At 38.9% G+C, this 21,682-nt stretch overlaps 1 protein-coding gene across 6 annotated transcripts in view; it reads left to right on the forward strand.

Annotated features, from left to right (window-relative positions):
- The first annotated feature begins 258 nt into the window (after nucleotides 1-258).
- ARNT (aryl hydrocarbon receptor nuclear translocator) overlaps nucleotides 259-21,682 on the forward strand; it is a 42,959-nt gene continuing 21,535 nt past the window's right edge. For 2 of the 6 annotated variants that reach the window (XM_014540670.1, XM_014540671.1), the window contains exons 1-7: nucleotides 259-370; nucleotides 5,468-5,512; nucleotides 9,890-9,934; nucleotides 14,487-14,531; nucleotides 16,484-16,697; nucleotides 18,895-19,108; nucleotides 20,254-20,356. In XM_014540670.1, the coding sequence (XP_014396156.1) occupies nucleotides 261-370; nucleotides 5,468-5,512; nucleotides 9,890-9,934; nucleotides 14,487-14,531; nucleotides 16,484-16,697; nucleotides 18,895-19,108; nucleotides 20,254-20,356 (776 nt within the window). In that variant the 5' untranslated portion in view covers nucleotides 259-260. Of the gene's footprint in view, nucleotides 371-5,467; nucleotides 5,513-7,485; nucleotides 7,563-9,889; nucleotides 9,935-14,486; nucleotides 14,532-16,483; nucleotides 16,698-18,894; nucleotides 19,109-20,253; nucleotides 20,357-21,682 lie in introns of all 6 variants that reach the window. The other 4 variants (XM_014540672.1, XM_014540673.1, XM_005867355.2 and 1 more) reach the window with 3 other exon arrangements.

The raw sequence follows: 21,682 nt of genomic DNA on the forward strand, positions 1-21,682 counted from the left end.
ACAATTAGAAGTTTTTAAAAGTGAAGTTAGCAGAATATATATAGTGCTTTCTCTTCCAAACTGGGAAATCTTTTACTAGTGTAAGAATTCAAGAAGAGCAGTCTGGACATGAACATTGTGTTTTCTAGCAAAATACTGTGATTTTTATCTATAACTTAGCCTTTCTTTTGGCCAACTTGATCATGATGGTGAATAGTGATGGTAATTATAAGCAAGGACCATCTTTTTAAAATGTGTATTTCCGTTTTTCACTGATAGAAATGACATCAGATGTACCATCACTGGGTCCAGCCATTGCCTCTGGAAACCCTGGGCCTGGGATTCAAAGTGGAGGAGCCATTGTACAGAGACCTATTAAGCGGCGACCAGGGTAAGTTTGGGGTAAATTATGTCATGAATGTCTCTCCTAATAACCAGCCTGACTTACTTAATAGCTGAACCCTCTTGACTATTCCTAACCCTTTCACTTGAACTGGTTACTTACTGCACTGCTCTTAAGTAACTTTTTAAAAAATATATATTTTTATTGATTTCAGAGAGGAAGGGAGAGGGATAGAGTGATAAAAACATCAATGATGAGAGAGAATGATTGGCTGCCTCCTGCACGCCCCCTTGGGGATCAAGCCCACAACCCAGGCATGTGCCCTTGACTGGAATCCAACCCGGCACCCTTCAGTCTGCAGGTTGACGTTCTATCCACTGAGCCAAATCGGCTAGGCGGGGAAGTAACTCTTTTTAGTCCCTGGATTTTTTAATGTTTATTTTATTATTTTTTTAAATTGATTTTTATTTATTTTTGTTAATCCTCACCCAAGGATATTTTTTTCATTGATTTTTAGAGAGGGTGAAAGAGAGGAAGGGTGGGAGGGAGGGAGGGAGGGAGAGAGAGAGAGAGAGACAGAGAGAGAAAGAAACATCCATGTGAGGAAGAAACATGAATTGGTTGCCTTACGCATGTGCCCCGGTAGACTGACCCTACAACCCAGGTATGTGCCATTGACTGGGAATTGAACCTGCCACCCATAGGTCTGTGGGTTGACACTCTAACCACTGAGCTATGTGGGCCATGGCTGAATTTTTAAAATATACAATTGGTGTCTTTGTCTATTTATTTATCTTTCTAGCTATTTATTTATTTATTATTTTTTTAATCCTCACCTGAGGATATTTTTTCCATTACTTTTCAGAGAGAGTGGCAGGGAACCTTCCACGACCCTTTGGTTCCTGGGATGACACTCTAACCATTGAGCAAACTGATCAGGGCTTGTCTAAGTTTCCTATAAGCAGTTTTTTAAAACCAAAAATTTCTGCAGTATAAAGGACTATGACTGTTACTGAGAAAACTTTTACTGCTTTCATTAAACTTTGTGTCTGCATTCTCAAAATGTTTTTGGTAGGCTCTCTACTTTCATGAATTTAGAGAATGCTGAACCCTAGAATATTTCTTCTTTAAGTTATTAATATGGTTTTTTTTGTGTGTGTTTTTTTTTTTATTTTATTTCAGAAAGAAAGGGAGAGGGAGAGAGATAGAAACATCGATGAGAGAGAATCATTGATTGGCTGCCTTCTGCACGCTCCTTACTGGGGTATCGAACCCGCAATCTGGGCATGTGCCCTTGACCAGGATGGAACCTGGGACCCTTCAGTGCGTAGGTCAACGCTGTATCCACTGAGCCAAACCAGCTATGGCTGATATGTTTCTTGATTTGGAATGCAGAATCTATTTAGTTCCAAAAGTATTTATGAAATGCCTGATTAGCATAAGGCATTAGGCTGATTGCTAGTAGGATATGGAGGTAAATAAGACACAGTCCTTGCCTTTAAGTTGCTTATGAACATAATCAACTGAAAGGGATCATCATTACATACATAAATATAACACAAGGTAAAATATGCCAAGTTTGTTAAGAAAGAAAAACAAATAGACTGCTGTGTTTCACAGCATGGGAATGCCATAATTGGTTGGTAAAGATTGGGAAAGACTTCAAAATGGAGGTTGCTTTAGAAAGGCCTGGAAGCACGGGTAGTATTTTTATCCATTTTTTGTCATTAAAATTTCCTTTTTCCTTTTAAAAAATTATGTAGTTAATATTATAGCTAGTCTTTAAGTTTTATCCCATCAATAGTAATGCAAGAGTGATTCTTGGATTAAGGTGGTAACATGAGTAACATATTAAGACTTGTTATGTCTCTAAGGGCTTTACACATTTTAACTTATGTATTGAGGCATAGGATGGATAAGTAACTGACCCAAGGTTCTAAAGTAAGGGGAAGATCTGTGATGTGAACCTTGGGAAGTTAACTTTAGAGTCCACGCTCTTAAATACAGTGTTATGGCTGTAAAAAAAATCACAAAAATTTAGAAGCAATATAAATATCAAAATTAGGGGCTTGGTTAAGTTACAGTATATTTAAAAATGGAGTACTGGCCCTAGCCAGTTTGGCCCAGTGGATAGAGCATTGGCCTGTGGACCAAAGGGTCCCTGGTTCGATTCAGGTCAAGGGCACATACCTTGGTTGCAGGCTCCTCCCGGGCCCAGGCCCTGGTCAAGGCTTGTGCAGGAGGCAACCAGTTGATGTGTTTCTCTCACATCGATGTTTCTCTCTCTCTTTCCTTCTCTCTTCTACTCTCCCTAAAAATCAATGAAAAAATGTCCTTGGGTGAGAATTAACAACAACAACAAAAAAGAGTACTGTACAGCTATTAGAAGTGACAGATATATATCAGTACAGAAAAATTTTCCCAATGTATTGAGAAAAGAGGTTACAATATATATAATATAGCACTCTATCAGAAATATGTATAACTTATGATAGCAAAAACACTGAAAGGATACTTATGGAATTTCTGGGTTATGGGTTTATGGGAGACTTATTTCTTTTTTTGTTTTTCATTATTTCCAGATTTTTGAAATGAATGTGTGTGTATTGGTAATCAGGAAAATATATTAAAAGAAGCAATACACATTCTTTTAAAGAATAGAAAATACAGCCCTAACCGGTTTGGCTCAGTGGATAGAGCATCGGCCTGTGGACTGAAAGGTCCCAGGTTCGATTCCAGTCAAGGGCATGTACCTTAGTTGCAGGCACATCCCCAGTGGGGGGAGTGCAGGAGGCAGCTGATTGATGTTTCTCTCTCATTGATGTTTCTAACTCTCTATCCCTTTCTCTTCCTCTCTGTAAAAAATCAATAAAATATATTTAAAGAAAAAAAGAATAGAAAATACAGAAAGAAAGAATAAAATAGCAATAATCCCACTACCTAAAGTCATCTCATCATTTTTTAAGTGTAATTCCTTTATTCTTTACTAGTGGCCCGGTGCACGAAATTTGTGCACAGGTAGGGTCCTAGGCCTGGCTGGAAATTAGGGCTGATTTGTGGGGCGACCGGTGGGGTGATTGGGACCCCCACTCACACCTGCCTTGGCTCATCTGGCGCCGCCTGCTCACCAGCCCCACCCCTCTCCGCCACTGCTGCTGCTGGTTGCCTCCCTCTATGGGGCAACCGACAGAGCTATTGGGGGCCCCCCCCGTTTGCACCCACTTTGGCTGGCCTGGTGCCGCCTACTCACCAGCCCCACCACCACCGTCAGTCGGGGCCTGTGGGCTGGGGGCAGCTCCTGCGTTGAGCATCTGCCCCCTGGTCAGTGCACATCATAGCAACCGGCCATTCCGCCCATCGTTCTGCTGTTCGGTTGATTTGCATATTAGGGTTTTATATAGATAGATATGTAGGTCTTTTTAAAAAACATATTTTTATTTATTTAAGAGAGGAAGGGAGAGGGAGTGAGAGATAGAAACATCAGTGATGAGAGAGAATCATTGATCGGCTGCCTCCTGCACACCCCACACTGGGGATTGAGCTCACAACCCTGGGCATGTGCCCTGACCAAAAATCAAACCCATGATCTTTTGGTTCATGGATCAATGCTCAACCACTGAGGCATGCCAGCTGGGCATATAGGTCTTTTTTAATAGTTATGTAACTATAGTTTTACATAGCCTGGTCTTTTCACCTAATCATATATAATAACCTCTTTTTTTATATTGTTCTAAGTTCTATGTATACATATTTTTAATAGTTACTTAAAGGGATATACTTAATTCCTATTTTGAGACATTTAAGTTGTTTTGAAGATTTTGCTTTTATATATAAAGTTCAATGAATATCTTTGTACATGATTGTTTTCTCCATTTCAAGTTACTTCTTTAGGATAGATTCTTAGAAATGTAATTAATGGCTAGATTTAGACAGATATTTAGGGACTGCAGGGAGGAAGAGGGACAAACACTTTCAGGATTGATGCTGATTATATACCCACCTAGAGGCCCATAATACCAATTTGTCACACTAGTGTAGATACCAAGAGATCACTGGGTTAAGGTGCTAATGTAATGTTTAAGTTTAATAGAGTACAGAGATTAATAGGAGATTGGTTTTACCCTTGTTACCTGTAATCTTTCCTAATTCCCTGAAATAAAAGTCACCTCTGCTTTTGGTGCTTTCATTGAATAACAGTAGCACATTGATAATGCTCCTTACTTGTATTTGCTTTATATTTGTATTTGTGTATACAGATAGTCCCTTGAAGGCAAGTCTCTTGTTTTCACCTCATCTAGTACAGTCAATGTCTTAACTGTAGCATATATTACAGGTTTATTAGAAAAAAGAAAGGAAAAAGCAGTATTTAACAACCTTTTGAGATCTCAAATCACTCTCTGAAGTAATATTACTGTTCTGAAAGATGTTTCAGAAAGCTGGTAACACAGCTTAGAGTAGACTATAGAAATGAGAAATGGATCTGAATTATTCATATAATTTTCTTTTTTTTTGAGTGTGTTCCTACTCCTTTTGTAGAGGTTGTATTACTCGGATGTAAAACTTGGCAAAGGTTGACTGCTACCCTGGGAAAATGTAAGGTAGCAGAAGGTATTCTTTAAAAAAAAAAGTATGAATGGAAATATTCTCCTGCTATATGAGATAAAGGGATGTTCATGTATATACATATACATACATACATATATATACACACACACACACACACACACACACACACACACACACACATAGATTGATTTCAGAGAGGGAGAGAGGGAGAGTTAGAAACATCTGTGATGAGAGAGAATCATTGATTGGCTGTCACTTGCACACCCCATACTAGGGATTGAGCCCACAACCTGGGCATATGCCCTTGACCGGAATCGAACCCGTACCCTTCAGTCTGCAGGCCGATGCTCTATCCACTGAGCCAAATCGGTCAGGGCGGTACTCTCTTTGATTGCTCAGTTTCTTTGTCCAGTTTAGTACAGCTAAGAAGAGGTAACATAGCTTTGTTTTACTTCTGTCTACTTCTTTATTTCTTTCATTTGGGTGGGTGTTCAAGAAGCTTGTAGGTTGAGAGTTTTTAATTTCTTAATGTTCTGTATTGTCAGTAGGCTTACACTATTTATTGTTGGCTTTCCCTAGGTTGGATTTTGATGATGATGGAGAAGGCAACAGTAAATTTTTGAGGTAAGATTTTGAAAAACTTTCTCTAGATTACTGATGTTAAAAATTAGTTCATGATCTTTATATTTCTGACTTGTATTATTTTTATCTTTACGCCTAGGGAGAATGCTTCATCCTAGAATTAAGTTTTTCTATTATATTGTATCCCATAAAATGTTCAAGCATTCTTTTAATAGCTGCAGAGGAAGGAGCTCTTTGAGGGGAGGGCAGAGAATTTACAAGATCATCTGTGTTAGTTATCTATTGCTGTGTGCATGGCTTAAAAACAGTAATTATTTCTCAGAATTCTGTAGATTGGCTAGGTGGATAGTTATTCTGTTGATCTTTCCTAGACTCACAATACTGTGTTCAGCTGGCTGGTCAGCTGGGAACTCGACTCAGCTGACGTAGCTGGATATCTCTTTCTTTGTGGTCTTTTATTCTTTTTTTTTTTTCATTAGTAGCTGTTTATTGATCAACGGTTTGATATAAATTTATTTCAGATCTTCAGAATTTGCCCAAATGGATCACAAGCATTACAAATTTTTCTTTTTCCCTTAAAAAAAAGGATAGGGGGAAGGTTGGGAGTACTAGCAGTAGTGACATTTGAGAATAAATCAACCAAAAAAATTTAGCTTGATCTTTTATTCTTAAGGAGGCCTGTAGATCAGGCTGAGTTTCTTTACATAGTGATGGCTATAATCCAGAGGGTAAGTCCTTATCCTTCGCATTGTAGGATTTATTATACCTTATGATAACTAAATGCTTATCAAGCCTATGCTCTGTTTTGACTTTTGTAATTTCCATTGGCCAAAGCAAATCATATGTCTACATCTGAGTCAATGTGGGGGGGCCCTACACAAGGGAGTAGATACTAGGGGCCGTAATTTGTTGGTGGGTCGTTCTTTGAAACTGATTCACTTCTATAGAACAGGAATTGGAATTTGTATGTTTAATTATTGACTCTGTTGAAGCACTGAAAATGGACTTTTCAGTATATTGATGGAGTTCTTTTTTTAAAAAAAATATATTTTATTGATTTTTTACAGAGAGGAAGGGAGAGAGATAGAGAGTTAGAAACATCGATGAGAGAGAAACATTGATCAGCTGCCTCCTGCATATACCCCACTGGGGATGTGCCCGCAACCGAGGTACATGCCCTTGACCGGAATCGAACCCGGGACCCTTGAGTCCACAGGCCGACGCTCCATCCACTGAGCCAAACTGGTCAGGGCTGGAGTTCTTTCAGAGATGGGAAATATTTATTCTTGTGGAGATCAATTACTTGACTTTGTTTTTAAGTAAGGAAAGCAGTAAGAGTCAAAGAAGGGAGGATAATCTTGACTGCAACCTGCCTTTTTCTTTTCTTCTTTTAATTTTTTTATTATTTGATAAACATCTGATCAATGTTTAATGGGTAGTATCACACTAAAAAAACCCTAAGGCCTAGTGTACATTGACACTATCAATATTTTTACAATTAAACATTATTACATTTCCGAAAATGCTAATTTTATTTATTTTTAATTTAATTTATTAGGGTGACAATAAAATTATATAGGTTTCAAGTATACAATTCTATAATACATCATCTGTATATTGTATTGTGTTTTCACCACCTCAAGTGAAGTCTCTTTCCATCACCATTTATCCCCCTTTTACCCTCTTCTACTCCCCAACCCCCTTCCCCTCTGGTAATCACCATATTGTTGTCTGAATCTATGAGTATTTTTTTTTCTTTGCTTAATCCCTTCACCTTTTTCATCCAGCCTCCAACTGCTTTCCCCTCTGACAACTGTCAGTCTGTTCTCAGTAAGAAAATGCTAATTATATTTAGCCAGGTATTCCCTATCTACACTGCAGGTCAGAAAAAGTAGTGTTAAATGATATTGATGTCTAGGCAATTCCTTGCTCTTATTTGAACAAGTGAGTTTTATCTTCTCCCTTCATTTTATTAAACCTGTAAGGGAAAGCTAATGACATACATTCTTTCCCAGGGCCCACACACCCTCTGGTGGAGATGATAAGTAACCAAATTCCCACACACTGATGTCCTAATGTTAACTTGTCAAAGGTAACTCCACATTTTGTTTTACTATCAGCAGCTTCTTGATCTTCGTAAAGATGAACAGGGCCTGTGGCCTTAAGCATTTATTGCCAGATGATATCATATTTGCTGAATATCCTTTAGAAAATGACTTAACCTTTTATCAGTAATCTATAAAATCAGTATCCAGATATTACTCTGTGTACAAGTTTGTGAATCATCAGTGATCCTGTGCATCTGAGGAGATTAGATCAAATAAACATATGCCACATACTCACTGAGGCATGGCTTGACTTGGCATGAAATCTAGCCTCTTTGCTATTTTCAATATCAGATTGAGTGGTTTCCATCATGTCTTCATAGAACAGTGTTCTTCCTTATCGCTAAACTTCTACACTCACAGTACCTACCTCTTACCGTGATTTAGACAATCCAGGCATTTCACATACTGTTCATTTCTCAGGAGGGCATTCTTAGCCCTCTTCATCCATATTCTACCCTCTTTTCTTTAAAAAAAAAAAAAAAAGAAAGAAAGAAAAAAAGATTTTAAATTGATTTTTAGAGAGAAAGAGTGAGGAATTGAGAGAGAGAAACATTGATCAGTTGCTTCCTGCATGCCCCCCCGGGGATCAAGCTGGCAACCTGGGCATGTGTCCTGACTGGGAATGGAACTGGCAACCTTTCACTGCATGTGGGACAATGCCCAACCAACTGAACCATACTAGCCAAGGCTGCCTGCCTTTTTTCTTTTCCAAAGTTGAAAATACTGGGCTGGAGAAAAGTAGGTTAATAATAATGCAAGAATAACTTCTGTGTTTCACGTACTCACATCTGTAAACCTGCTTTTGCCCACCTCTATATGTACATGCATTCAAGTTTGAGAAGCACTATTCTAGTTACTAGTAACTCTGACATTGTACCTACAGTTTCAAAGCCTTACATTCTTCTAAAACATATATATTTTTATTGATTTTAGAGAGAGGAGGGGAGAGAGAGAGAGAGAGAGAGAGAGAACATTAGAGAATCATTGATCGGCTGCCTTCTCTAAGCCCCCCACCAGGGTTTGAGCCCCACAACCCAAGTATGTGCCCTGACTAGGAATTGAACAGGGATTTCCTGGTTCATAGGTCAATGCTCAACCATTGAGAACACTGGCTGGGCAAAACCTTGACATTCTTAAAAACTATTTTATAGATGTCTTGGAATATAAAGTGATGCAATCACTATGGAAAACAGTATGGAGATTCCTCAAAAAATTAAAAACAGAATTACCATATGATTCAGCAGTCCCACTTCTGGGTATATATCCAAAAAAACTGAAAGCAGGATATTGGAGACATACTTGCACATTCATGTTCATTGCCCCATTATTCATAGTAGCCAAGAGGTGGAAGTGACCCATATATCCATTGATAGACTAATTGATAAAGAAAATGTGGTATTTACATCCAATGGACTGTTATCCAGCCTTAAAAAAAGAAGAAAGTCTTGTCGCTTACTACTACGTGGGTGAACATTGAGGACATTTATACTAAGTGAAATAAGCAAAATAAGACAAATCCATTTGACCGTTGAACAGCTCAGAGGTTAGAGTGCCGACTGCTCATACAATAAAAAATGGTAGTATAAATCGACCCTCTGTACATGTGGATTCCTAGCTGTGGATTGAAAATAACAGTTGACCCTTGAACAATGCAGGAGCAAACTGCATGGATCCACTTAACTGCGTATACAGGGACCCACCAGTTCAAACTTGCGTTGTTCAAGGGTCAGCTGTACTCTATGATTCTACTTATATGAGGTATCTAAAGTAGTCAAAATCAGAAAAACAAAGTAAAATGATGGTTGCCAGGAACTGGTGATGGTATGGGGGGTCGAAATGGAAAGATGGTGTTCAGTGGATGTAATTTCAGATTTGAAAGATGAAAAAGTTCTAGAGATCTTTTGCTCAACAGTGTGAATATAATTAGCATTACTGAATTGTACACTTAAAACTGGTTAAGATGGTAGTTTTATATTATATATTTTTTGCCATAATTAAAAAAAACACATAACATAAAAACAACTATCCCTAACCTTAGAGTGGTGCTGACAGGGAAGTCAGCTGTACCCTCAAGATATTATCTTTTTTTGGAGTGCCTGATAAGTAAGGGTAAAGGAGACATCAGAAACTTGAGCACTTGTAATGGGTTTTTAAAGTTCTATGGGACATTGTTATTATCTCTATGGATTTATGGTGTTTTTCCATTGGCTTTTTTCCCATTGAATATTTTTACTCCTTTCTAGTTTTCATTTCAGAGTGAAATGGACATAAGTGTAATGCTTTGAACTAATTCTTTTTTTTCCTCCTTCAGGTGTGATGATGATCAGATGTCTAACGATAAGGAACGATTTGCCAGGTAATACAGTAGAACATCTCGGTCCGTGTTGTAGGACTAGGCAATGCAAGCATACTAAGTTTTAATTTTATTTCAGTGTGAGACAGTTTTTCTGTCCAGTCTCTTTTCTGTTCTGAAAGCTGACTAACTTAGTATTATAATAAATACTAGAGGCCTGGTGCACGAATTCGTGCACAGGTAGGGTCTGGCTGGCCCGCCCCAATGGGGGCCGATTGGGGCCAGGCTGGCGGGTGGGGAGGGGGGGTTGGGGGAGGTCAGCTGGTCCCACTCCCGATTGGGATGGGAGGCTGATCAGGGGTGGGGCCGACCAGGGGGAGGGACCTGGAGAAGATCCACTGAGCTGGAGCCGAGCATGGGCCCCAGGCTTCCCAGGGAGGACCACCTCAGCAAGGAAATAGAAATGACCAGAAGACTCTTCAAACAGGCCCTGAGCTCCCTTTGGCCAGGCAGACTCAGAGCTGGTGTCTGTGTGTACATGAGACATAGCCCGGCACTCGCCTTTGTCTGTTGGTCAAATCCATTGCATTGAAAAACTTGTTCCCCTTCTTCTCTTTGGGCCCTTACAACAAATACAGGCCGATTGGAAGACATGGGCCCCAGTGGCAGAGCCAGGCCCCACAATCACCCAGAATGTAGGCCTAAGACAACTGGGTAGCAATCTCCATGGAACAGAATACACTGCTTAAGAGTCTTAATTCTCCCCTAAAATGTGCCCAGCTGCTCCTCTTTAGCCAGAATAGACTGAACTAAGGAACCAAAGACTGAGTTTCCTTTGAGGTGGGATCCACTGGGAGCCAGCTGGTGGCAAGGCCCCTCACAGGCGGCTGCCTTCTCCCCAAGTTCGGTGTGCTCTGAGCTGGTCTGTTTCTGGTGGTGCCGGGTCCTGGGCTGCTGGTTGGGCAGCAGGTCCACAGGGTTTCTCTCCGCCACCTTCCTTGCCTCCTGAGCAGTACCTGAGAGCAGTACCCTCAGGCCCAGCGTGCAAGGCAGCTGTTGCTAGAGCTGGGACTTGGAGAGCGAAGGAGCTGGCCCGTGCAGAAAGGGACCTGCAGGTGGCCAGGCTGTGCCCCCACCCTGCTTCTCAGTCTCGCTCACATGGATCGGGCCAAAGCCTGCTGCCCAAGACTGACGCCACATGGGGAGGGTCACAGCAGGGAGAGGGGCACCCTGACCTGCCAGCCTTGGTGATGATCATCTCACTGCCCAGCTGATTGAATTTGTCCCACAGAGCCTTCATTTCAAGCTGCAGGCTCACGCTGGCCACCTTTGCGTTCTTCTTTATCGGTGCCTTGGCGGCGGCCATGCAACTGGCCCCAGGGCCCTCGGGCTTGGCAGCGGTGCTGGTGGTGGCCCCTGCGGCTGGTGCGTCATAGTGACTGGTCGTTGTGGTCGTTCTGCCGTAACAGTTGCTGGGCTTTTATATATATAGATTGTTTATGTTCGGGTAACATGGCTTCACACTATGACTTCAAACTAGTGATATATATTTTACAGTGTATTTTTTTTAATCTTCATGTGAGGATGTTTTTATTGATTTTTAGAGAGGGGGGAGGGAGAGAGAGAGAGAGAGAAACATCGATATGAGAAAGAAACATTGACCAGTTGCATCCCACATGCCCAACAGAGGATCAAACCCTCAACTTAGGTACATGCCCTGACCAGAAATTGAACCCACAACTTTTTGGTGTATGGGACAATGCTCCAACCAACTGAGCCACCTGGCCAGGGCAGTTTTTTAGTTTGTTTTTTTAAAATGCTTACCCAGGGATATTTTCTCCATTGATTTTTAGACAGAGTGGGAAGGAGGAGGGGAAGAGAGAGAGAAACATCCACATGAAAGAGATTCATTGATTGGTTGCCTCCTACTCACACCCCAATCAGGGCCCGGGATTGAACCTGCACCCAAGGTATGTGCCCTTGACCAGGAATCGAACCCGCAATCCTTTGGTCCACAGGCCAACTCTCTAACCACTGAGAAAACTGGCCAGGGTGGCAGTTTTATTCTTTTAAAAATGAGAACAGAGAGAGATTTTGTGGTGACAAGTTTTGATTGAAATAAATTTGTTTAAATTATCCATCTAGATGAAAAATACTTTGCTTTTTATTAAATCCTTTTCAGCTTATTGGTTTTATATTTAGAAAGTTTATTCTGTATATTATTAAGTACTAAATTATTTTTTAAAAATTGAGTTACAGCAACGTCAGAAAAATGGATAATTCAAAATCCAGTGCTTAACTGCACACTTAATACTTAATTTTTTGCTGATGCTGCTGGTCTGGGGACCATATTTTCAGAGCAACTGATATAGAGGGCTGAGAAGTATCAGTCAGAGTAGTTTAAAACTTCTCTGAAGCAGTAAGATGCTATCATAGGCTTTGAATAAGAGGATGCTATAGAAAATGCATATGGGATTTTTCTATATTTGTAGTATGATAAAAGAAGCACTAATGTCAGGGAGATAACTAGGAGGCTGTTAAAATAAGAAGGTAGCTATAAAATCATGAAGGCCAGGGATAAAGGTGGTAGCAAAAGCAATAGAAGAGGCGTAAACTTAAGAGGTTTTTGAAGAATTTGTTTATCAAAGTAGACACTTGTAAACGCTTTAGGATATAAACCATCTCTAAAATGAAAAGTTAATCATAGATATTTAGGAAATAGTTTTTCAAGCTGCATTAGAAAGTTAAGCCATCAAAAAGTAGTGGTATAGGTTCACAGTCTCTTAACTAAAATTCCAAAAAGCTATGAAAACATGACTTGATCTATTTTAATCTTATTTACCCTGCTTAAGGTGAATATTTATACATTTATATATTAAAGTGGATAAGGGATTATGGATCTATAGTAGTAGGAGGCAGTAATAATAGGAATTTTAGATATTTTAATTTTCAAACAATACAACTTATTCCTCTAAGACAGTGGTTCTCAACCTTCTGGCCCTTTAAATACAGTTCCTCATGTTGTGACCCAACCATAAAATTATTTTTGTTGCTACTTCATAACTGTAATGTTGCTACTGTTATGAATTGTAATGTAAATATCTGATATGCAGGATGGTCTTAGGCGACCCCTGTGAAAGGGTTGTTCGACTGCCAAAGGGGTCGCGACCCACAGGTTGAGAACCGCTGCTCTAAGATATGATTTGTTAAGCTAATTCACCTCATATCCTCCTTGGGAATTTAGTAGAGGGTCTTCAAAATCTGAAAATGTATGATTTTTCTTAATTTTAAAAAAATGATTTGTAGTTTAAGGAACTATAATAACCCAAAACTTTAAGCTATGTACTATCACTCAGTTCTCTTTCTCTGCTCATTAGTATATATAAATTTTCACATACATAAAATTCTCATAGTTATTTTGTTATTTGGAGTCTCTATTTTCCTGCTGGCTGTTTTATAGAAACTTAGTCATATATTGATAAAGTCATATATTGATAAAGTGTGCTTGTCATTTAAAAAAAACATATTTTTATTTATTTCAGAGAGGAATGGAGAGGGAGAGAGAGATAGAAACATCAGTGATGAGAGAGAATCATTGATTGGCTGCTTCCTGCACCCCCCGCCCCTCCACTGGGGATCATGTGCTCTTGACAGGAATTGAACTGGGGACCGTTTAGTCCGCAGGCAGATGCTGTATCCACTGAGCCAAACTGCTTAGGGCTGTGCTTGTCATTTTAAATAATCTGTTAACATGTCATACTTAGACATGTTATTTGGGGCTTCTTAATCTATTTACGTGTGTGTGTGTGTGTGTGTGTGTGTGTGTGTGTGTGTTGGAATTGATTACTGATACATTGGCCTACTAACACCTTGGTGTTTTTTCAGTTGCCACCAATCCTTACAGTATTCCTGTGTAAGTAAATACACAGATTTAGCAGTAATCTTTTGTAGTCCCCTCCCAGGGAGGGAGAGTTGGTACTGGGGATCCAACAGGCTTCATTTCAAAGAAGCAGGAGAGTGGCTGAAGAGAAACTTGCTACTTCAGGATCAAATCAGTGATAGGGGAAATGCCAGAAACCTAGCTCTTAGTTTGACTTACATACTTTCCAGTAAAACCTGCTTCATTATTCTGTCTGTGAGTACATGTATGCGTGCTTATGTGTTATAGAGAGATTGTGTGTGCGATCACTTATTTGGCATTGTTATCATGACTTCCTCCTTGATTATTTAGATATCATTTTCTTTCCAGATTGGAACAGTGTGTGAGAATGGTATTCCCTTGTTTGGTTCTTTTTCAAGCTATATATACTTGGTTTCCATAGAGATTAATTGGCAAAATGCTTTCTGAGTTCAGATTATGTTAATTTATAGTAAATATTGGCCTTGCTTTTGTGTTGACCTTTGTCCTGTAAGTTACTTTTTCTTTATTCTAACAGATGGCTTTGTAGATTTACAGGCAAGGTTCCTATCCATATTTCCATTTTTCCTCTGTTCTCTGAATCTATTTTATTCTATTTCCTTTTCCCTTTCTTTCCTGTCTTTTCCTTCCTTTCTTCCTACCTTTTTTCTTTCTTTTTATTTACATTTTAGCTTAGTTCATTAATTCTGTTTTTAGGTCGGATGATGAGCAGAGCTCTGCGGATAAAGAGAGACTCGCCAGGTAGGAGAACAGTATCTCTTAGCATGATGAAGCAGATAATGCTGCTTTTTCTTCCTTTTTTCTTACTCTGCTCCTTTCTTCCCCTTTCTCTTTGTATTTTTCCTTATCTGTGGCAAGAGGGGACAATATTTTTTAGAAGTTTGTGTGTAATAGGAACTTTGGCTTCCTCCATCAGAAATTGAGTGGTGAATTGAGGGACTTTACTTAGGAATTTTAAAAATTGCTATTAGTTTATAGTTTTCTCTTTTCCTCTTTATCTCAGCACTAAGTTTCAGAACAAAAAGCTTTTAGAAACATTGCAGCTGTGCCAGTTGGTGCTCTAGCAGGGACTCTTTTATCAGAAAATTAATAAATATGCCTGTGCTTGCAATTAGTTCGTGGCCTCTAGGCCTCATCCTTTATTTCACATCTCTTTGGAAAGCTCACCCTTATTTTTCCGTGTAGACTCACACCTAGATTACTGTGACACAGCAGTACTGGTGTTGCTCTGGTGATTGAATCTTTTGTGGTTTACCAGAAAATTTTCAGCAGCCTTGATGTGACTATTTAAAAGATCAACCTTCTGGACTTCAGTGTCAGGAAACTGTCAGATAATAGGAAGATAGGTGCTTTAAGTTTGAGAGCAGAATTTCCTATTTCTCAGACAAAATAACTATGTGGACCTCTGTGGTGAGACCTTTCCTCTTTTTTTTCTGTTTTCTGGTCTCCGTGATTTGGGACACTCAGTAGGAGATAGCTTGTTGATTGCAACACCTATTTTTACTACTTTCCCCTCCTCTTATATGTCATTAACTCTTTCAGTTGGGTCACAAGCTTATTTTGCTGCCCTTTCAACTCATGCCTCCTACTAACTCTTTCACCCTCTTGAAAACTGATTTGCATGGTATGGTGGGAAGAGCATTGTATTCATTGGTATGAAGGCAGCCCTTGGAAAAGTCATCTAATTAAACTGCTTGACCTTAGTTTGCTCTTCTCATAAAAAAGAGATTTATGTTAGATTAGTTCTATTTTTTCTTTTTGTTTTGACAAAGAACTTTTGCTCAAATAGAATCCTTATGTGGTAATAGAAGTAAATAAAATAGAAGTAAATAAAGCTTCTCAGCTAGCAAAAATGCAACATGTTGTTTGGTTCTCTCTTTGAGGCATCCCCATGGAAAACACTGAGGAACTATTGGGCTTTGCAAAAATCCAATTTGAGAGTACTGGATTATTATTTTTAATGATAATATTCTGTCTTGATTTTGAGGATGTCAGTATTAGAGATGTGATCTCCTTACACTGATGAAATACAAAATGTCTATTTATATAGGCCTTTTCATCCTCCTCCCTACTCCACTCCTACTCTCCAATTCACTTTGTCCCAAACTGGGGACCCCATAAAGAATCATTAGTAGATGGTATCTTACAATCTCTTGAGCTCAGTGCACTGGCACCACACCAAGATAGAGAAGGGAGGACTTTGTACAAATAGAATTTCAAAACATTTTAATTCTGTCTTCTAGTGTTGAGAATGAGAGGGAAGCTTAGAATAAACATTTTATAGAGCAACAGTATCTATATTATCAATTCTTTTATCAGTTGTTGAGCAACATACTTGTATTGGAAAAAAGTAGTCATTTTATGTTTTCAGCTATTAAATATTTAAGACGGTCTTGTCTTAAAACATTTTTTTTTTTTGTTCTGAGGGAGTGGTAATTTACATAGAAGATGACATTTCCAGGAAATAGAATTGCTGGTATCTGCTTATTCTCTGTCCCCTTGTTAGTTTCTATTCCATGCTTGCTCTGCATGAGAAGGTTGGCAAATCTTACTCTAACTTCTGAGACTTAAGCATCCCTGAATCTAAATACCCCATTTCTTCAGCAGCTCAGTTGGTATTCATATCACTCTCCCTGCTCCCAAATGTTCAGATATGAACACCTGCATGGGACTTCTCCTCTCTTTCTATGCAGGGAAAATCATAGTGAAATTGAACGACGGCGACGGAACAAGATGACAGCCTACATCACAGAACTGTCAGACATGGTACCCACCTGTAGTGCCCTGGCTCGGAAACCAGACAAGCTAACCATCTTACGCATGGCAGTTTCTCACATGAAGTCCTTACGAGGAACTGGCAACACATCCACTGATGGCACCTACAAGCCGTCTTTCCTCACTGATCAGGTCTCTGCGATGTACAACTCTGAGAGACTCTAGAAACTCTTGAAAAATTTTGATCTTTTTGGGGTAGATGACCATAATCCTGAATAGAGGATGTCATAGCAGAGCTGAATCTGTAGATTTTTTAAAGGACAAGAATTCAGCTCTTAAGGAAAAATTTGGACCATTTTGATTCCTGGCTATAACATTTATTAGTGTTGGAACAGTGAGAAGTAGAGACGACTTGTGAAAACTATTTAGCAAGCTTATAAGTATTTTAGAACTTCATTCATAAATACAGCCTATAAGGTAGAAGAAGCACAGTAGAATCACCAGGAGGAGTGATGACTATGTCTGTGTAACCAGTCATCTTCCTTGGCTTTAGAAGATGGAAGAAATTTATTTTTTTATTCCTGAAGCAGCTTCCAGTTTTAGTGATAAAAGGAGTCTAACAGGCAGTTGTCATTGCTTAGTGATTTGCTGTTATATTTGATGCATTATGAAAAGAATTGAGAAGGCAAAAACATTTTCAGCCTTTCATGAACTCAGTCTGCATATGAGAGTGGCAGAATACATACATAAGTGAAAAAAGATAGGAAAATGCATACAGAGAAGAAATACCTTTAAAAAAACAATAATTAATATGGGACTAGATACAGTAGATACATACTGGCGGGATTGCTGAAGTGAATAGAAAGACCAGGCCTGAGTGAGGATTCCGGTCAGCAAAGACTTCTAAGAGTAAGGAAGCCATGTTCTATTTTGATTGATTATTAAAATAACACAGGGTTACTGTTAGAAATTTTGGAAAATCCAGGAAGTATAAGGAAGAAAGAAATTGACGTATAATGCCACTCGTACTCAAAGGATTAAAAGAAAGGAAGGAATGTGATTTGGAAGAAAGCCATAATAATTTTCCAAAAAAGATGATCTATCTGAAAGTACATATAGCACAGATTATTTATATATATGTATATGTATATATATATATATATATATATGCATCAAAATAGTTAATCAGTTTGTTGTAATAATACTCATACAGATATTGATTCAACGAACTCCAGTTATGTACCTTTTGTGGGCTAACCAGGTGCTTTGTGCTGTGAAAAATAGAAAGAATGATAGGAGATTGTCACTGATGGAAATAACATGTAAATAAATAAATCATAATATAAACACAGGATCAGCTCTATAATAAAGGTGCATTAATAAGTCCTGTAGAAGTGCAAATATGGAAAACAAAGAATAGGGGAATAATGTAGTAAATTTTGGAAATACTGTACTGTAACTTGAGCAATGTGAGAACAAAGCCTAGTGAGAATGACTGGGTTATCAAAGAAAATCAAGTAGTTTAACATGCCTTGGGAGATGGTAATAGGAAGGTAGGCTGGGAACTGGTGATGGAATATTTAGGAGTTAAAGAATTTAGATTTTAATTTTTAGGCAGTGGGGAGCCATCACTTAAGACTGGAAGGAGAGAAGGTATATTTAGAAAGGAAACAACAGTTGGAGTATGATGTCATAGAAACCAGGGGAAAATGAAATTTGAAGGATAGAATGGACAGCATTGTCAGATTCTGCAGAGAGATTGAGTAAAATGATAAAGAGCCAGGAAAGGGGACTTGCATTAGCAATTAAGAGGATGTGACTTGGCAATTAGTAACCTCCTGAAAAAAATATAAATGCTATGGTTTAGAGTGAAGATTGCAGTGGAATTGTGGAATGAAAGATAAGAGATTTGAGCTAGTGAATGTAACATTATTCTTGGTATATAATCTTGGCACTGAAAAAGAAATGAGCCAGGCAAAGTTGACAGAAGATTTGTGTAGAATTAGAAAAGTTTATCATATTTATAGATCTGAGGGGCAAAAGAGAAAAAATAGGAAAATTTATAGAGAAAGATCTTAAAAAGAGACCAGAGAGGGTGAGATAAAGAACTGTTAGTGATAAGTCTCTTTATTTCCCATCTTTAGTCCTGAGGTAAAAAGGGTAAGGGTGGATAGTGACTTAGCACATTGAGGAAATATCTATTGGGGAAAAAACATCTTGTCAATGAAGATAGTTACATTTAGGGTGCAAAGCTGTGGGTGTGGATGAGGCGGGAGCCAACAATTACTTATGGAGAGATACTTATGGCTGGAAGTGTCTTCTTGCCATGAATAATAATTACTATTTTCTCAGAGTTCAATATTAATTTTTATTTCTCTTCCTTGGACAGGAACTGAAACATTTGATCTTGGAGGCAGCAGATGGCTTTCTGTTTATTGTATCATGTGAGACAGGCCGGGTGGTATATGTATCTGACTCAGTGACCCCTGTTTTGAACCAGCCACAGTCTGAATGGTTTGGTAGCACACTCTATGATCAGGTGCACCCAGATGATGTGGATAAACTTCGTGAGCAGCTTTCCACTTCAGAAAACGCCCTGACAGGTATGAGATACTAGATGGAAATGAATGAAAATCCTTTCTTTTCTTTCTCAGAAGTGTTTTAGCTCTTAAGTTTGTTCTTTGAATTTGGCAGGGCTTCCAGAATTTTCTCCTTTAATGAATATAATCAGTTCTTTTTATTCACATGCAGAAAATATACTTTATAGCTAGCTCATCCTTAGAAACTTTCATGAGTGGCAATGCTTTTAAAAGTCTACTTTAATCTTAATATTAGTGTAAATAAAACAGTAAAAGTAAAAACTCCAATAAACTTTTTCCATTCTGAAAGAATTAAGTGATCCATATTTCTGTCTCATTTGTATGGGTAATTACCTGGTATTTTTTCTACTCCATTGTTCTTGGCTTTGTACTGGATTCTATGATAATAAATTTTTATTTTAGAGGGGAGTTATCAGCCAGGGTATAAGGTTTTGTTCTTTTGTATTTGTACTATTTTTCTGTCTTTTGGTTTGATCCCTCCCCGCCTCCATTTTAATGCTCTTCCGTCTTTTTGCCAGAGTTTTGCTAAAGGAAACAAGTCACATCTGTTTCTAAGCAACTCTGGAAAAAATTTTAAAGTGGAAGCAGATCAAAGCAGTAATTAAAATAAGACCATTTTGATTATATTAATGTTAGTATTTAGTTTCCCCCTCTTTTATGTTTTTAATGGATTTCATTTTGCTATTTCCCCTCCCAAAAGTTGCCAGTTGCTTTCTGTATGATAAAAGGAGGAACAATTTTAGCTTGACATAGATACATGCTTCTATTGCTTATAAAATTGTTTTTAAACCAGTGATATTTACTGTGTGTGCGTGCATCTGTGTGTGCATGCATATATATATATATATAAATAATTAGATCCAAGAATATAGCTTTGTCTCTTGCTTGCCAACACTACTCTCCACTCCTACCTTCCCTTGAACAAGGTTATTTCCAGTGCTACCTTTGAACTTAAGAATAAGATTTATTGATGGGAATTGGGGTATTTTAGGCTTAAAAAATCCATCCCCTCCTTGGCCCCGGTCTGTTATAAGCAAGAAGATTGGAGGCCATGATTAGGTTACTTACCATCATTGCCTTCACTGTCTCTCCCACTCTTCCTCATATACAAGAATGCACTCCAGGCTACTTTTCATATTCTTTCTCAGGGCGTATCCTTGACCTAAAGACTGGAACAGTGAAAAAGGAAGGTCAACAGTCTTCTATGAGGATGTGCATGGGCTCAAGGAGATCATTTATTTGCCGTATGAGGTGAGTGTCAAGCTGAAGATTGAGATTTGAGATAGAGAAAATTAAGAGCTGAGGGTTTGATTTCCGGTTAGAGGAGTTAAACTCTTAAATCCGAGCTTCAGTTGGATGAAATTTAACTCTCAGGACCCACATGGGTGGTAACATACAATGAAGTGTCGGATGAGGGAAGTAAATCCCTCCTATGCCAGACATTATGATAGGTGCTTATGTTTGTCATCTCATTTCCCACAACTATCCTTTAGGGTAGGATTATGGTTACTATTTTGCTGAGAAAAAAAAAACAGACTCAAAGAAATTAACTTCCCAGGATTGCATAATGTCTGATACAGGATTTTATTTTAAACTCCAGAACCTATTTTGTTTCTCAGTACATCATGAGACAACATCCATATATTCAGACCATTCAGATAATTTCTGCTGTTTGTTTTTGTGTGTGTGTGTGTGTGGTTTTTTTTTAGAAATTTGAGACTTTTTTATGTCCTTTAGTTAATATTTAGTGTTTATAAATTTTATACTGTACATTTTAGGATTCTGAAGAAAATGATGGTGGTACTTTCTACATAGGTAGAAAAGATCCCTTAAAGTCACAAAATAATTCCAGGTTGTATAATAGAAATTGACTACTTTGTTCTGAGAATATGCTTATTAGAAGGGATGAGTAGAATGTTAAGAAAGGTTTCCTAGGAAAGTTGCAAAACTGAATTATGGCTCTGGTTAAAGTAGCTTCAGATCCAGACTACTGGATTTGCCACTCACTATCTTCTGAGATCCTGAGCAGATTAAATTACTGCTTTGTGTTTTGATTTTATCATCTAATATTGGGAGTTATATTAACATCAACTTCATAAAGTTGTTATGAGAATTAGATGAATAAATATATATAAAGATGCTTAGAATAGTTCATGGCACATATTCTATGTAAGTTTTATCTATTATTTGAAACTAGAGGCCCGGTGCACAAAAATTTGTGCACTCCGGGGGGAGGGGGCGTCCCTCAGCCCGTCCTGTGCCCTCTCGCAGTCTGGGATCCCTCAGGAGATAATGACCTGCTGGCTTAGGCCTGCTCCCGGGTGGCAGAGGGCAGGCCCAATCCCTAGGTGCAGCCCCTGGTCGGGCTCAGAGCAGGGCCGATTGGGGAGTTGGGGCACCGCCCCCTGTCATGCACAGAGCAGGGCGGATCGGGAGGTTGCGATGCCACCCCCAGTCACGCTCAGGGTAGGGCCGATTGGGGGGTTGGGGCACCGCCCCCTGTCACACTCAAGGCAGGGTCGATGGGGAGGTTGCAGCGCCACCCCCTGTCACGCACAGAGCAGGGCCAATCAGGGG

This window comes from Myotis brandtii, unplaced genomic scaffold (genome assembly GCF_000412655.1).
Source record: "Myotis brandtii unplaced genomic scaffold, ASM41265v1 scaffold250, whole genome shotgun sequence".
Classification (NCBI taxonomy): Eukaryota; Metazoa; Chordata; class Mammalia; order Chiroptera; family Vespertilionidae; genus Myotis; species Myotis brandtii.